General features: G+C 38.2%; 1 protein-coding gene and 1 long non-coding RNA gene across 6 annotated transcripts in view; one reads left to right on the forward strand and one right to left on the reverse strand.

Moving 5' to 3' along the window:
• The window catches only part of FAM184A (family with sequence similarity 184 member A), a 168,998-nt gene extending 162,721 nt beyond the window's left edge, over nucleotides 1–6,277 (forward strand). For 2 of the 4 annotated variants that reach the window (XM_039531008.1, XM_039531009.1), the window contains 2 exons: nucleotides 2,817–3,016; nucleotides 4,745–6,277. In XM_039531008.1, the coding sequence (XP_039386942.1) occupies nucleotides 2,817–3,016; nucleotides 4,745–4,814 (270 nt within the window). In that variant the 3' untranslated portion in view covers nucleotides 4,815–6,277. Of the gene's footprint in view, nucleotides 1–2,816; nucleotides 3,017–3,969; nucleotides 4,064–4,744 lie in introns of those variants that run through there. The other 2 variants (XR_005596365.1, XR_005596366.1) reach the window with 2 other exon arrangements.
• LOC120401277 overlaps nucleotides 1–17,660 on the reverse strand; it is a 28,639-nt gene that overhangs the window by 5,362 nt on the left and 5,617 nt on the right. For both annotated transcript variants that reach the window (XR_005596367.1, XR_005596368.1), the window contains exons 2-3: nucleotides 6,271–6,431; nucleotides 34–227 (exon numbers count right to left, since the gene is read on the reverse strand). This is a non-coding gene — a long non-coding RNA (uncharacterized LOC120401277). The remainder of the gene's footprint in view (nucleotides 1–33; nucleotides 228–6,270; nucleotides 6,432–17,660) is intronic.

Here is a 17,660-nt window from a genome sequence, read left to right on the forward strand (position 1 = left end):
ACACTGCTTTATGGAGTTAAATCAGTCTCTTACCTTAACTAACCTTTTTAAGGGTTCACATCAGATCATATAAGAACATTTCCCTGTCTCTCCTCCATATACCTTCTGTCAGTTCCCTGGTCCCTCATATTTTGCAGGGCCCAAGCAGTTCTGTAAAGCTGTTTTGTGAGCTAGGTCCCGCAGTACTGCTGCATTAAAATCGGTCTCACAGTAAACTCTGGAGTACTCTGTGTGGGAAAACTCAACATGTGAGAAATTTAAATAAAATGGTAGCCTGGGCCTAATAGAGATAATATCAGAACTGTGGACACCTAAACCACTTAAAGGAGCATGTAGAAATCCATAAACCTGCCTTAAGAATTAAAAGATTTCTAGAACTTGGATTTTGTATAATTACTTAGCAATGTTTTAGATTTTAATTATCTTACATTATATTAGTTTTCTAGTTTAAATTAACTAAAAACTTTATAAAACCATTTTCTTTAGCTCATCAGGAATAATTCTGACCTTATCTGTTTAAAAAAAAAAAAAACATACTAAACTATGCTGATGGCGTGCCAACAGTGTAGAGTGCTAGCACAGAAGATATCCATGGGTTCAGAAGCAACTTGGGAATTCATAACTAAGGACCTGACCCAATGTACATTGCAGTCAAGGGAAGGGTGCCTACTGAGTGGAGTAGAATTAGGATCAGGCCCTAAAATTTACAGAAGTGATTTGTTGGAATATGAACCACGGGGAAAATATTTTGGGAGATGCTTGTTTCCTCTTGGCCAGACTAAACAGCAGCATTAAAACTTATTGAAACTGAATATACCGTAAATTCTACTTTTACTGGAATAGAGATGATGGAATAAATAATCAACAAAAAAGGAAGGTAAGACTGAGGGAGACAACCTAAAATGAAGGGGGGAAATAACAGCTAATATTGCATTAATAAAATATAACTGTGATCAGTCAACAAAACAACATGAAGATTCTAGTGTCATTGGTTTGTTTTTCTTCTTTCTCATGCATCTTTATTTTACTTATTCGTGTGTTTCTCTTCATAATAATAACCAAATGATCAAGATCTAGGAAGTGCTACATTCAGCATAGTGGAGATAACGTTTTGAAAGTATTTATGTATTTAGTTTTGACTGCATTTTAAATTTTAATTAAATAAATTAGTATTTAATGGAAATCCCACATTCCCAGTATATATATATTAAAATATATATATATTTTTCCCAGTTTTCTTGAAGCTACTTTACACTAGATGTGGGGGGAAAAAATTCTTTGATTTCCCCTCCTCAAAATCCAGCCGCCTTCCCCCACTCCAATATTTTTCTGTGGCAGTCTTTGTTTCATCAGCCTTCTATTACAAAATGACTTGATTCAGTACTATTAATGAGGCCATGAGGTGTTTTTGCTGAACATTGAATGTGCTGCATTAGCAGCACTTGCTGCTGCCAACCAGGTAAGAGGCCAGAATTCAAACCTAGGTCTCTCATCTGGCAGTACAGGACACGATCAATAGGACAATGTGGCCATCTACAGTTCAACTCTTTTCCATACCTGAACTCACCGTTCCTGTTATTTCAAATGCAGTTGTGCTCTGAAGAGTGAATGTATAATTTTATGACAGAGTTACAGGTGCATTTGTCTCTCAGGGACGCCATTTCAAATGTGCACAGTTTACAAGTAACCAGATTTTTTTCTAAGTGCTTTAGGTGGGGTTGTATATGTATTTGTATGTAGTATTCGTGAGAAAAAATGAACTCTGTTTCAATTTGAAATCAAGTGGAGTATATTTTTAATGAAAACCTTTTTACTATGTAAATAGGAAGTACATGAGCCATGAGTAATGGAGATATTAAATATGGTACGCCTCATTAGGCCATTTCTCTGTAAAAACTTTTGAGATTTGAACCTCTCATATATTTATAAGTTCTAAAGAATCAGCGAGTGGGAGATTGTAGATAATCATTCATTTTACCTGGTAATAAATTACTGATACTAAAATATCAATATTACAATAACTCTCCTCTATCTCTTTGAGTCACTTGAAGTACTGTCAGATGAAGTTGAAAGATACTTCAAACTGAAAAGTTGATTTAGTTGTGCCATCTAGTGGCTAACAATATTCTATTTAGAGATAAAAGGTGGTGCTTTTTCCTCTTTCTGGCAAGGAACTGAAATACAGTATAGGATCAGTTATATCCTTCATAATAATGTAATAACACCCATTGATTTGGGGGTCATCAGTGCTTTAACAATGAATGTACCTTAATTGCAGATTTTCTAAGTTTCTGGTCAAAGACAAAAACTAATTGTTTACCAAACTATACTTAAATGGCAAAGTGAAACTTATTGAACAGATTTATCTTTCCCGCCAATGCATTTGACTGCAGAACGATTTCACTAATCCAGAGAATGTGTTTAAGTAGAAATGAAGGATAGCAGACTGAAGTATAATTTTGTAGAGAACTAGCTACCTCCCCGTCTCCTTCCAATAAAATATCTTGCTCTATACATTCAATCCATCAGAATAATATACATATTGACTGCTGAGCTAGGCCTGAATTCCTTAGTAAATCTGCTTAAATATTTAATTTTCCTTTGCGAATGTATGCTATTCAGCATTGTTCAAGGAATACAATAAAGGTGCAATTATAGAAACTATTCCACTTCCCTCCCAAACTTGCTTCCCATCCAAAAAAAAAAAAAAAGAAAGAAAGAAAGAAAAAAAGCTATAAAGGAACCTTCTCGTCTATCAATTTCCTCATCTGTCCTGGCGCAAGGAGCCTTCCTTACATTTGTTGTTTTTAATGCAGCAAAAGAAGAAGAATGATAAATCAACAAACAGGTTTGTGAGTGTCCCCAATCTAAGTGCTCTGGAATCTAGCGGAGTGGGCAATGGACATCCTAACCGCCTGGATCCCATTCCTAATTCACCCATCCACGATATTGAGTTCAACAGCAGCAAACCACTTCCACAGCCAATACCACCCAAAGAGCCCAAGACGTTTTTGAGGTGAGCACTGCCTCACCAATCCTTTTTTTCTTAACTCATAGAAATTTTGCATTCCTATTTAGATGAAAATCCCACTTGCTTTATTAACACTTTGAGTGCAAATATTACTGTGGAATTTTTACGCTCTGTTTGTAACCTCTTTACAGTATTCCTTTTTATTGTAGAGCCTGTTAAAATGTGAAATATTTTTCACCTTTTTATGTCTTGAACCCTCAACTTTTAAAACCTTTTAATATTTCTTAATATGATTCATGTGCTTCCAATTGTTTACATTTTATGAACAATTGTTTTAAATGTTTGTGTGATTTATTAGCTGTCCTTTGGGAATTGTTTTAAAACATAGGGATTTTTTTATTCATAATTGTGTGATGACTTTTATATGACAAAACTGTTTTCTGTGGTACATTGATTTTTTTTTGTCCTTTTCCTCATTTCTGTCCATTTTTTTCATAAACATTAGTTTAGTACAGAAATAGGAAATATGCATGGGTGGGTGTTTTAATGCTGCCTTTCCAGTAATAAAAATTAACATTAAAATTTCCAGGATTAGTTCTTTGAAAGGGATGGTAGAGTGAATTACACTATTAATTTAACAAATGAATTAAGAGGGAAGACTCAGGTCTTTAGGCTTTCGGTGCCTGGATCCTGAGTGCACTGCAGAAGTGGTGTTCTCTATCTGTAGTTGGAATTGCTTGCTATCCTATTCCTACAACACACTATTTGCAAATCAAAGCAATGGCATAAGTGTCAGTTGGACAAGCAGTTGTTTCCCTTCCCTTATGATTTACATGGGTAATGCCACAATTCTGACAAGTGTTAAAAGTAGAAGTGGGAAATTATAGAATTAAAAATAAAGTAGTAGTAAAAATCTGTTTCAAGAAAATATACTTTTGTTAAATACATTGTGTTGCTTATTTTTCCCCTGTGCATGTGATATGCATGTGTCTGCTCAGACGTCAGTAACATGCATGTGCATGAATTCATGGATTGTGATGCTGGAGTTTCCATTGCAAATTGTTTCGTGCCTTGTATTACCCCAGTAAAACGGTAGGATTATTTTGTTCTTAATTTTTGTTGACCAAAGAATTTTGATCTAGCATTAAGATTACATACATTCTTACTAATTCAGTAGAATTATTAACATGTTTGAAGGGGGGGAGAACTTGTTTGTCATGCACCAATTTCCTTGTTCCTAGTATATAATTAATGTCTTTTAAATTGTGTGCATGAAATGATACAAATAATATTTCGGTTTGATTTATGTAAAATATTAAAATAGTATGTATTTTTGTTTAATTACTGACTAGTCTTTGTTAAGCACATGTCTTTAAGAATGTGATGCTTGCATCATACTTCTGAAAACTATCTTAACTAGAGGAAAAGGATGCTGAAAGAGGACCCTCCAAAGTTCCCCCCCCAACAAAAAATTTTTATCCAAAAAAAGTTAGCTGTATGATTTTAATTAATATTATCTCCAAATATTTTTCCACCTTACGATGTGGCTTCTTAATTTGTCTGTGCTGCTGATGCTCTCCAATCAAGTGGATGATCACAGATATTGCAGAGGGACATTAAACTAGAGTATATACTACACTATGTGATATTTGATTTATGAAAAGATATTTAGATCATTTGTGTTCCATATTGTATTCTCTGTGCTTTTTCCAGACATTTTGCACTCTTTATTTTTGTCGTGGGTTAAATTTGTTTTTCTTTTTATGAATTTAGCCCTCCTCAGACTGAAGCTTCAGCAGATCCACAGCGCCAGGAATGGTTTGCCCGTTACTTCACATTCTGAGAGAGAAATTTTTTTTGTGGCATAGCGTGGTGTGGATTGTTTATAAGAGCATGTCTTTAAGTAAATCCTATGTGAACAAGCTTTCCTGTACTATGTCAAACACTGTGAATGAGAAAGTATTTGTCTCTGAGTTGAAAATGCACTGTATTTCATGTGGTATTTGTTGGAATCACTTGACATGATACTATATAATGTGCGTAATTATATCAATTATTTTTATTTAAAATGGAAGAGTCTTTAAACTTTGTAATTATTACATAATAAATTTTGGTAGAACAAACATAAGGCTTTCCCCATTTTTCCTATAAATATATGTTTTCTTTGGTTGCAGGAAGGCTCCCCCTCCTCCCAAAGCAATGTACTGCATGGTTATAATAAATCAAAATAATCTTTCAACGATAAATAAAATAAAATAAAAAATATCAGACTAGGGCACAGTATGTTTAATTCATCCCAAATTTATTTTTATTTGTAGCACTTTAAAAATTGTCCTCTGACTAACATTTAAAGTGGTGAATACGAAATAAATCAGACATAGTTTAGCTGCTAGCCTTCAGAACTGAGTGACTTTGACAAGACCATTAAAAAAAATTCAGCGTTTTATTTTTTGCTCACTTCTTACTTACTGCTCATTAGACTCTGCGCTCTAGAAATAACCACTACATTTGATGATGAGTTTCACCAGAACCTGAATTACCTGTTTATTTTTTGAATATCTACAAAGACAAATGATCTTTGGAACATTTGGGATACTAAACCAAGTATCACTGGATAAACCAAGAATCATTAAAGGAAATCTGCATTTTGAGGACATCCTCCTTCAGGCAGAATATAGGCTTTAAAAGTAACCCTATATACACAATCGTATGCACATCTTTTATTAAAGCTCAACTGTATTCAATTGTCTACATGAAGGAAGTTTCTTTTTTACCTTTTGACATGAATCCATGGACTACTTGGATTAGTACCACAGGTAGTAAGCCTGATTCTCTAGTCTGTTACACTGGTGCGACACCAGTGTTACTTCATTGCCAGACAACTGCTATAACAGATTGGAGAATCAGGCCTACTGTCTTTATTATTTATATTTTTTGATAATTCAAAGATTACCACAAAGTAATTAACGCTGGTAGTCTCAGGGAGAAAAATATCTTTGTTTTATGAATGTATTTTAAATCTGAAACTCTCTTTAAAAACAGCAAAGGACTATTTTGATTTATTATTTAAATAAGGTTTTAATCAGAAAATACAAAAGCACATAGATCTTCATTATTTCTTCTGAAGCCCTGACTATATCCTGTTTCCCTTTATATACAAACAAATATCTAGTAAAAGATACTCTCACTAGTTATAATAATAAGTTTTATATGTAGTATATATATAAATGAACAATTTGTATGTTTTCATATAAAATATTCTAAATGAAATTTTTGAACACGTATCTTCTATAACTCACCTTGAAAACGTCACTGAAAGCCGTGCTCTGGTGATGCTGCCATAGTGTAAAGTAAACAGCAGATTCTGTGTAGTTGGTGGACTCAACTGTAGGTATATGCAACTTTTTAATTTTAAAAGAAAGCCATACTGGGCCAAAATGTTGGATTTCTTGGCTGTTACCTGAAATAAAACACACTCGATCATTTTGCTATAACATTCTGAAGTGAGTGTTGTATTTTTTCTTCTCTGCCTTGCCAGTGTTGTTAAAAGGACACTGCTTCTTTGCCGACCCAGTACCTCATTGATTAGAGCGTTAAGTTGCATAATCATACATTTTTGCTTATGGAATTTATAGATATAAACTATAAATAAAACCAACTAAACTCCACTTCAGATTTTCCTGTTCATGCATTTTTTGCTCTCTTTAGTAAATGGTGTATTGGTAGCCTCTGCCATTGGGCATTAGCTTTCCAGTGGTGAGGAGAAACTCAAGAAACCATCAGTTCCAGAGTCCTTTAAGGTCAGCAGCTTTCAGACTGACAAACAAGTGTGTCCTGACAAAACCAGTCAAATCCCAAAGAAGCCAAGAAGACTGAAAAGTTTCTGCCAAATGGTATCCAGAATGCTTGATGCAAACTTTATTCCACATTATTCTGACTGTCAAGCTTGTATGTTAGATTCACATAGGAACCTGCATTACCAGATTAGATCATTGTTCCATCTAGACTTCTGTCCTACTTCTTTCAGTTTGTGATGCTTTAGAGAGAGAAAAAAAATCCTTAATGCCGGTGGCTAAGAGCCCAGTCCTGCAAACCCTTTTTCTCACATGTAGTCTTTCCTCACATAGCCTTCTCATCCTCATATTAGTTCCATAGGAATACTCTTATGAGGGACTGGGCAAATTCCTTCTTAGCTCCCATGAGTGACATTTTAGCATTCTGATGCATGAGATTAGTTTATCTACATCATTGCAGCTTGTCCAAATATAAATATCGTTAATGGTAATACAATTGATTATCCCTTTTGTTGTTACAATTTTATCAAGCAACAAAGAATCCTGTGGCACCTTATAGACTAACAGACGTTTTGCAGCATGAGCTTTCGTGGGTGAATACCCACTTCTTCAGATGCAAGTGGTGGAAATTTCCAGGGGCAGGTTTATATATTTCCACCACTTGCATCTGAAGAAGTGGGTATTCACCCACGAAAGCTCATGCTGCAAAACGTCTGTTAGTCTATAAGGTGCCACAGGATTCTTTGTTGCTTTTACAGATCCAGACTAACACGGCTACCCCTCTGAATTTTATCAAGGACATTTGGGGTTATGTATCAACATTAAATATTCAAGTAAATTAACAAGTAGTAAAGTACACAGGCAAACTCAAAGAGACACTTTAACACTCATATGCTTGGTCAAAAGCATAGCAAAACTATGGTTTAGTCAATATTACACTTCTCCAGAGAGAGTAGCATGATAAGGGAATAAAGTTCAGTGATGAACTGCATTTGACATAATGGCAAAATGTAAAAAAATCCCATGAACAATCATAAGGTTGTCTTAAAATTCAGCTACAGGGCCACATTCTCTTCTTGAAGCTGGATCCTTTTTTCACTCTTGTGTTACAAAAGGGCTAGAAAACTGGTGGATATCCCCAGTTGGCAGAAAACTGTTGTGGTTGAGTCTTCCACCAGCCGCCTTGTAACCTCCCAGCAGAGGGGACATGGGAGTGTGGGTCGCGGCAGCTCTGGTCAGCACCGTCAACCAGGCCGTTAAAAGTCCCGTCAGTGGTGTTGCCTGGCTAAGGCAGGCTAATCCCTACCTGTTCTGACACCGTGCTGCGCCCCGGAAGCGGCCAGCAGCAGGTCTGGCTTCTAGGCGGGGGAGGGCGGTAGCATGGGACTCCTTGCACTGCCCCCACCAAAGCACCAGCTCCACGCTCCCACGGCCAATGGGAGGGTGGGGGCAGTGCCTGTGGGCGAGAGCCACTTAGAGCTGCTTGCGCGCTTCCATCTAGGAGCCGGACCTCCTGCTGGCCGCTTCCAGTGCACAGCATGGTCTGCGGTACCAGGGCAGGCAGGCAGCCTGTCTTAGCACCCCCACTGCACCACTGACCGGGAGCTGCCCAAGCTGTGCTCCAACTCCATACCCCAATCCCCTGCCCCAACCCTGAGCCCTGCCAAACATGAAGCCCATTCCTGCACCCCAAACCCTTCATCCCCAGCCCCACCCCAGAGCCTGCACCCCCAGCCCAAAGCCCTGATCCCCTCCACCCCAACCCCCTGCCCCAGCCCTAAACCACACCCCCAACCGGAGCCCCCCCCCACACTCCAAATCCCTCATCTCCAGCCCCACCCCAGAGTCCTGACCCCTATCCTGCACTCCAACCCTCTGCCCCAGCCCTGAGCCCCTCCCACATCTCAAATCCCTCATCCCCAGCTCCGTTGGGTCATGAGCATCAACAATTTTCTTCAACTGTATTGCCAGAAAAAAAGTTTGAAAACCACTGCTCTATTCTCCACCTGGGGGCCCAGGGCTGGCACAGAACAGGCCCTGGAATTAGCTGACTCCTTTCCCCCATATCCTTTAAGCTACCCTTAGCAGATATTGGACATAGCTGAGAATTTGTCCACAGTTCAGTATTTGCTTTGGTGACTCGTAGTGGTAACAGATTCCACACATTGATTATATATGCTGTATAAAGAAATATTTGTGTCCTATATTTACTAATTTAATTTGTTCTTTTATCCCTCATGTTCTGTTATTATGGGACAAATAGCTTAAAAAGATCAGTTTTCACTATTTATATGATTATTTTCACATTCATTTACAAGTATAAATAAACCTGAATTTTGAGGAAATCTTGGGACACCTAAAACATAAAATCAGGAACATGTAAAACTGGAGAAAGTATACAAAAGCATTTTTACATTCACATTTTTTAAGATCAGTGTTTACTTGTTCATCAGTTAAATCCTATTTAACTCTGCTTTCTAAGGTAAATAATCCTAGTCTTAGTTTCTCATTTTATATAAACTTCTAGCCATCTTTGTTTCCGTTCTTAATGGATGATATAATTTTTTTCATTGTTAGGTTGGAATTTTAAGTTAGACAGCTAGACATTATGCCTTTTGTCATGTACTGACCATTATTTGCTGCATTTTGAGGTTAGAGCAACAGCTGGGTAAAGTTTTTGAGAAAAATAGTTTATTCACTAAAAAATACAGTTTACGGTCAACTGAAACTATTTGCAAATTTGATAGACATTTAATGAATAGTATCAGCCAACATAATTTTTAGGGCTAGATTTTCTCTTAGCTGCCATTCATAGAGGAACTAGTGCTGGTGCCATTGCATGCCCCACCCCACCCCAACCCTGGTTAGAGCACTCACTTGGGATGTGGGAAACCTGGATTCAAGCCCCTGCCCCCATTCAGAGCAGGGAATTGAACATGGATCTTCCAAATCCACTAACCAATGGGTTATAGGCTATTCTGGGGTGAGTCTAAAACTTTCCTGTTGAATCTGTTCTACTTTGTATTAAATAATTAAATAGTGATTGGCCCAGAGAGAGAGAATGATGCCATAGCATGCTGTTGAAGGGACTCACATGGATTCTAGTCCCTGCTCCAATTAATGTTTGTTTATATAAAGTCAGACAATTTCAACAAAAGAGTCTGAGACAACTGCACCCCAGAATATTCTATGGTCCAGTGGTTCGGGCACTTTCCTGGAATGGGGGAGACCCAACTTCTAAGTCAAGCAGAGTAGAGATTTGAAACCAGTTCCCTGACATCCCAGGTGAGTGCTTTAAGACTGGGGCTATAGTGTATAATCAACTTGTCTGCCTTCTCTAGTTTTGTGAATGCTGTTTCCAAATTTCCTTTGCTTTTAATGTTTAAAAAAAAAAAGCCAGTAAAATAATGCCAGAAAACTAAATATTTCATTTTGAGTTGATCCAAAACAATTTTTTTTCTGATTTTTTTCGTTGAGAAAAATTGATTATCCACACAGTTGCCAGGGGTCTGTTTTGATGGTTTACACTTGAAGACTGATGGAACCAGAGTGCTCCCAGAGTCCTCAAAGGAAGTTTTGGTTCATCTAACTGATGACTGTAGGATTTTGACTTACAGGGTGTACTGCAAAGCTCATTTGTTCACTGAGGCAACTGAAGAGATTGGCGCTTGATGGGATAATTGTTGATGAGGGGATGCAGGTTTGGTGAGAAAGTGTTGCTGGAGCTTTTGCTTAGGGTTGCTGTTGGTTTTGTTGTATTGTTATTTTTCAAAATGTCAAAAGTATCCAGAATCGTAGCTGGACATCACCTTATAAATAATAATAATAAATTGATAAGTGTAGGATAATCAAACCTGTTTTTCTTTATAGGAGCTGTTGATTTGCCCCCATTAGGTTATATCTAACTCAAACATATTATTATTACCAGTACTCTTTCCTTAATCAAACTCTCAATCAGTTTTCCTAGGATTTCAGTTAACTACTTTTTTAAAGTTTGGCACTGCAATAATTCCTGTTTTATTTGAAGATATTTGCAGACAAAAGCTTTAAAATGGAGTTCAGGTTGAGAGGAAAGAAAAAACAACTCTCTCCTTCTCTGAAAGACAAAACTTTTACTGACTGGTGTTTTTTTCTCCAAACCACCAAAAACAAAGTTTGGAAATCAAAGCATCACTTTAATTTAAAAAAAAAAAAAAAGTGCATTTGCAGGGCCTGATTTGCATAAGCACATGTGTAATTATATGCACAAATGTGCATAACAAATTTGCCTTTCAATTTACTGTGATTATGCATACACAAAGCCATATGTGCACTTTACGATAACTGCATGCACAAATTAGGCAACCGCACACACACTTGTGCATGCACAATTAAGCATGTTCATTTTTGAAAATCGTAACCAGTGTCACCCCTGCAGCCTTAATTCTGTCTCTGTATCACCATCTTTTCAATGTGAACTTAGGAACAACAGAATTCTTTAAAAGTACAAGATTTTATATTACCAGTAAATCCTGAAATTAAAAATGTCTCTTAGCAGGCATTTTAATCTGAATTTTAGTTGTTATACACTGTTCTATCATTTATGTATACAGAACTCAAAATGTATTAGGGCTTTACACAGCAAATAAATACTTGGCAAAGGCCCTTCTCCAAAGAGTTTTCAACCTAATATTACATGTGACATAATAGAAGAGGCAGTAGTAAGGAGGGACAACTTTACTGTAATGTCTTACACTCCAGTCTTGCACTGAGCTCCACCCAGGTGCATGCCTGAGCTCACCTGGAGTGTCAATTAGTCTCACAGAAAAGTTGGTACTGGGCCTATCACCATGACAATTTGGTGGTTATTTGCAGAATTGAACACAATATAGAAAGCTACTCACAACAAGAGGGAGCATTAATACAATTAAAAACACTTCTGTCGGAAATATTTGTATCTATGTTGATAGGAAACAAACATATCAACCAAAAGCTAAGGCAATAACAAATAGGTCTAGCATCGTTCTCTAAAGCTCACTAAAATCCGACTCTGTTCCTAAGGTGAAAGCTCATGGAGATAACTAGGTTGGATTGTCCTGATAAAATGAGTACAGAATTGGAATAGAGTGCTGATATTTAGGCTGTTTTTAGAGGATAATACTACTGTTTATATTAAGAATTTTCCCCTCCCCACTTTCTTCCTGCCCTTAACTATGAAGGGTGAGAGTCAGATATACCAAGCAAAAATGAAAAGCAAGCCTTATTTATACCCTATTTGGGGGGTGAGAACCTATTTTCCAATCTCAGTTGTAGTGGGCTGAATTGAGCTGAGCTGGTTGGAACCTTCCTTTTATGTTTGAGCGTGAGATTCACGCAGTGGAGGATTGGAAACTGCCCTGTGGATGGCCTAGGCATCTGCATGGCTAGTACAGAAAGGGAGACGTCAGTGAGGTCTATGGTAAGATATTTTGTTTATCTATTTCCATAGCATATGGTTGGAATGTAACTGGTTAGTATCTCCATCCTATTAAGGTCTTTAGAGAATATGTAAATTGGGTTGAGGAAATTATCAGTGAAGGTGAGTATTGTATATGATGGGAAACCAATGAAGTTGACTGGTAGGGATGGTACATGAAATTTTCTTCAAAAATCCCTTCTCTAGATCCCATGAGTTGGGTCACCACTCTCAACTTGCAGGATGCTTACTACCATGTGTTTATTCATCCTGCTTATCGAAAGCATCTGCATTTTATTACCTTTATTACCAGTTTAGAGTCCTACCATTTGGCTTATGAACAATTCCAAGGATTTTTACCATATGTCTTTTGGTGGTAGCAACTTATCTGAAGTGACGAGTAATAAAAGGCCACTCACTGCAGCAAGTCACAACTGACATTCAAGCAGTTCTCCATCCATTCTCCTGGGTAGGCCTGAGGACTACCTGAGACAAATCTACTCTCATCCCTGTTCAATCAGTAAAGATTAGGGAGCAATACTGGACTATTGGAATCCACATCAGCATACCATCCCCAAAGAAAGTTTGGCACAATGTCATCTCGTTTCCAACCTTCATTCTCAGCCAAAAATTTCAGTGAGAATCTGCCTAGGCTTGCTATGACACACAGCTGCTTGTACTTAGGTCCCCCGCCTCCCTTAGCGCTATGCCTTTGCCCTCTTGAAATCTGTTTACCAACTGGTCCCTAGTGGAGGGACTTACCTATAGTGGTCCCTTCACAAGTGCTGACATCTCTGTTTTGGTGGACAAAAACTCAAAATGTCAGCTAAGCTGTAGTGTTTAAATTGTCTTACCCCCGCCAAAGACTCTTGTTACAGATTGTCCCAGCATGACTGAGGTGCACATCTAGACAAACTTCAAACACAGAGACTGTGGTCAAGGACAGAGTCGCAGTTGGACATAATTGTACTAGAACCTAGAGCTGTTCACTTATCCTGAAAGACTTTTGTACCTTTCCTGCAAGTCACAATCATCCAAATCCTGGCAGACAGTATTACAGGAATGCATTACATAAACTGACTCAAAGAAGCAAAATCACCCCCCTTATGCCAGGAAACGATCTACTTGGAGGACTGGTGCACCCTTTCTCAGATCAACCTAACAGCCCTACACTTTATAGGCAGCCAAAAAAATTTAGTGGATAAGAGCAACAAGAAGGGCTCCTCTATGCACAAATGGACTCTCAAAGATTTGATTCTTTTTAAAATGGGAGATCCCCACTATAGACTTCTTTGCTACCAATGTCAAGGCAAAGTACCTTATATTTTCCTCCCAGGGAGGAGAGGGTCCAAGCTCTCTGGCAGATGTATTCCTGATCCAGCAGGAAAGAGACCTTCTATATGCTTTTTCTCCATCCCAGAGGGAAAATTTCCAGTGCTCTCAGGAAGATACAACAGCATAAAGATGAGGTGATGATGATAGCTCTGACCTGGGCGTATCAGTTCTGGTACTCCAATTTGTTGCACCTGTCAAACCAACCATCTCCTCTTCCACTTCCAAACCAGCCAGACATTTCACAGAACCAAGGTTTCGGGTTACATCTTGACCCAATTTTTCTACATCTGATAGCATAGAGGCTAGTTGACTAAATTCTGTTGACAGGCCTGTCAGTGGTAGCACAGGACATTTTGATCCAGAGCAGAAAGGCTTCTACAAGATTGACATACAAAGCTAAGTGGAAGTGTTTTTCATTGGGTTCCATTCAGAGACACCTTCAACCTTTGGAATCTTCTGCTCCCATTAGCTTGGATTATTTACTGTCTTTGAAACACTCAGGTCTGTTGATTAGTTCTATCAGAGAGCACTAAGCTGCCCTCTCTCCCTCTCATCCCTAGCCTCTGTTTGCCAGAAGCTGGGAATGAGCGACAGGGGATGGATGACTTCATGATTGCCTGTTCTGTTCATTCCCTCTGGGGCACCTGGCACTGGCCACTGTCAGAAGACAAGATACTGGGCTAGATGGACCTTTGGTCTGACCCAGTAGGGCCGTTCTTACATACTTATGTTGAGGGTAAATCATTTTTTCCCCATCCCACTGTATCAGTGATTTTAAGAGCCTGTTTCATGTTGTTCCACCCAGTCAAGGACCCTTTCCCTAGCAGGAACCTGAATGTGGTTCTTCTATCATTGATGAAGCCTCCTTTTGAACCCAAGTCATCATGCTCATTATACCACTTTTCTATTACGACAGCATTTTTGGTGGCTATTATTTTGGCTCATAGAGTGGATGTAATCCAGGCTTTGATGGCAGGCCTTATATACATTATATTCCAAAAGGAAAAGATTACTTAGACCACATCCAACATTTTTATCTATACTTGCCTGTCTCTCTTTTCATAAATCTCATGACTCTCCTGGAGCAGTTATGCTTCATACACTCAATGTTTTCTTTTTACCTGTTTAGAACAAAAGCCACTTCTTAAATCATCAAAGCTTTTTGTGATTTTTGGAGACAAACCTAAGGGGTTGGCTATTTCCTCACAGAGGCTCTGGGATGGGGTCTATCAGGCCTTTGCTGCCTGACAGACATCCTATACTTTACCTAAGTCAGAAGCTGCAGCCATGAAAGACTAGATACTTCACCATCAAGAAAGAATACCTAGTCATCAGTTGGGTTGTAGAGGTAGTACAGTATCTTTCAAGGATTCTCTTTGACCTAATATTGGAGCATGCACCCCTTAAATGGTGCAATGAAGGACACTAATCCTCCCATTATTCAAGGGTATACAACACTGCAAGCGCATGCCTTTTGTGTATGACACTGACCCGATACACAGAAATAGAATACAGACTTCTCATCCTAGGTGGTGGGATTATTGCAAAAGGGAGAGATCCGGACCCTCAGACACATTCTGCAGGGGGAGTTGTGTGCTGGAATCTATCAGGCCGTCTCTGCCCCCTCTGAAGGTGGTTTTGCCCTGACACACCCCTGCTCAGGCCAGGTTGCCAACAGGACATAATCCTTCAGAGCCCTAAAGGGGTCTCAGGAGCCAGGAAACCAGTTAAGAAGGCTTGCCTGCATCTTCTCAGGGCAGTTTGGGGGTGAGACTGAGACAGAGAATTCCTACACATTAAACAAACTACCTCCTTCCTCTTGGATTAGGGAATACACTGCTACAGCTCAAACAACATCCGTGGCATGCTTATGGGGAGCCCCTCTTTCAAAAATTTGTAGGGTAGCTACTTGCAGTTCTATTGCTACATTCCCCATTAATACTCCGTTGTGGCAGCTTCTAGATCAGACGTCCAGTTTGGCAGGGCTGTCCTGGAGTCATCATTTAGATAGGGGTCCTATCATCCTTCCCCAGTAGGGGGTGACTGCTAGCCATTCATTGGAATCCATCTGTACAAATGCTTGAATAAAAATGGTTATTTACTAGGGCTGTCAAGCGATTAAAAAAATTAATTGTGATGAATCACATGATTAAAAAAAATTAATCACAATTAATCACAATGTTCATAATAGAATACCATTTCTTTAAACATTTTGGATGTTTTCTACATTCTCAAATATATTGATTTCAATTACAACATGGAATACAAAGTGTAAAGTGCTCACTTTTATATTTATTTTACTACAAATATTTGCACTGTAAAAATCAAAAGAAATAGTATTTTTCAATTCCCCAATACAAGTACTATAGTGCAATCTCTTTATCATGAAAATTGAACTTACAAATGTAGAATTATGTACAAAAAATAACTGCATTCAAAAATAAAACAATATAAAACTTTAGAGCCTACAAGTCCACTCAGTCCTACTTCTTGTTCAGCCAATCGCTCAGACAAACAAGTTTGTTTACATCTGCAGAAGATAATGCTGCCTGTTTGTTGTTCACAGTGTCACCTGAAGTATGCCCGTTCATGCTTCAAACACCATTCCAGAGGCCATGCGTCCATGCTGATGATGGGTTCTGCTCAGTAAATATCCAAACCAGTGCAGACTGACATGTTCATTTTCATCATCTGAGTCAGATGCCACCAGCAGAAGGTTGATTTTTTGGGGATGGGGGGTGCCGAGGGGGGTTGGTGGTTCAGGTCCTGTAGTTTCTATATCAGTGTTGCTCTTTTAAGACTTCTGATGGAATGCTGCACACCTCATCCCTCTTCGATTTTGGAAAGAACTTCAGACTCTTAATCCTTGGGTCAAGTGCTGTAGCTATCTTTAGAAATCTCATATTGGTACCTTTGCGTTTTGTCAAATCTGCAGTGAAAGTGTTAGCCATCATCTGAGACTGCTATAACATGAAATATATGGCAAAATGATGGTAAAACTGAACAGGAGACAAACAGTTCTCCCCCAAGGAGTTAACTCACACAAATTTAACTAACGTTATTTTTTTAATGAGTGTCATCAGCATGGAAGCATGTCCTCTGGAATGGTGGCTGAAGTACGAAGCGGCATACAAATGTACAGCATATCTGGCATGTAAATACCTTGCTTTCAGGTGATTGTAAATAAGAAGCGGGCAGCATTTTTTCCTATAAATGTGAACAAACTTGTTTCTCTTAGCAATTGGCTGAACAAGAAGTAGGACTGAGTGGACTTGTAGGCTCTAAAGTTTTACATTGTTTTGTTTTTGAGTGCAGTTATGTAACAAAATCTACATTTGTAAGTTTCACTTTCACAATAAAGAGATTGCACTACAGTACTTGTATAAGGTGAATTGAAAAATACTATTTCTTTTGTTTATCATTTTTACAGTGCAAATATTTGTAATAAAAATAATATAAAGTGAGCACTGTAAGCCTTGTAGTCTGTGTTGTAATTGAAATAATATTTGAAAATGTAGAAAAACATCCACAAATATTTAATAAGTTTCAATTGGTATTCTATTGTTAAACAGTGTGATTAAAACTGTGATTAATGATTAATTTTTTTTAATCGCAATTAAATTTTTTTAGTTAATCGTGTGAGTTAACTGTGATTAATCGACAGCCCTATTATTTACCTTCAATAACTATGGTTCTTCAAGATGCTTTGTCCTCACAGATAATATGATCCACTCACCTTCCCTACTGATATGAAATCTTTTAATAGTAGAATTCTATTTTGATGAAGGAACTGAGTGGTGATTGGAGCTGCTCTGCCCTTTATGGCCTCACAGAAGGGCCATTCAGCGCACATGCACAGCGCCAGTGGACTGTGAGCTCATGCACATGGGGCACACATAGTGGGATCTGTGTGGACAAAAGCTTATTCAAGAACCTGTTACGGTAAAGTAAACAACTTACTAAATTTCTGTGTACATAGGTTTGGTTTGTATCTTTATTCCAAATTACCTGCATGGAAGAGAGGGCTAGCAATAAAACAATCCATTGCCACCTCATGTGGTGCTTCCCCAGTGATTTGCACAGGTAACAGTGAGAGATAAAAAGGCATCTTTTAAAAAGTGGAAGT

This window comes from Mauremys reevesii, linkage group 3 (assembly GCF_016161935.1).
Source record: "Mauremys reevesii isolate NIE-2019 linkage group 3, ASM1616193v1, whole genome shotgun sequence".
NCBI lineage: Eukaryota > Metazoa > Chordata > Testudines > Geoemydidae > Mauremys > Mauremys reevesii.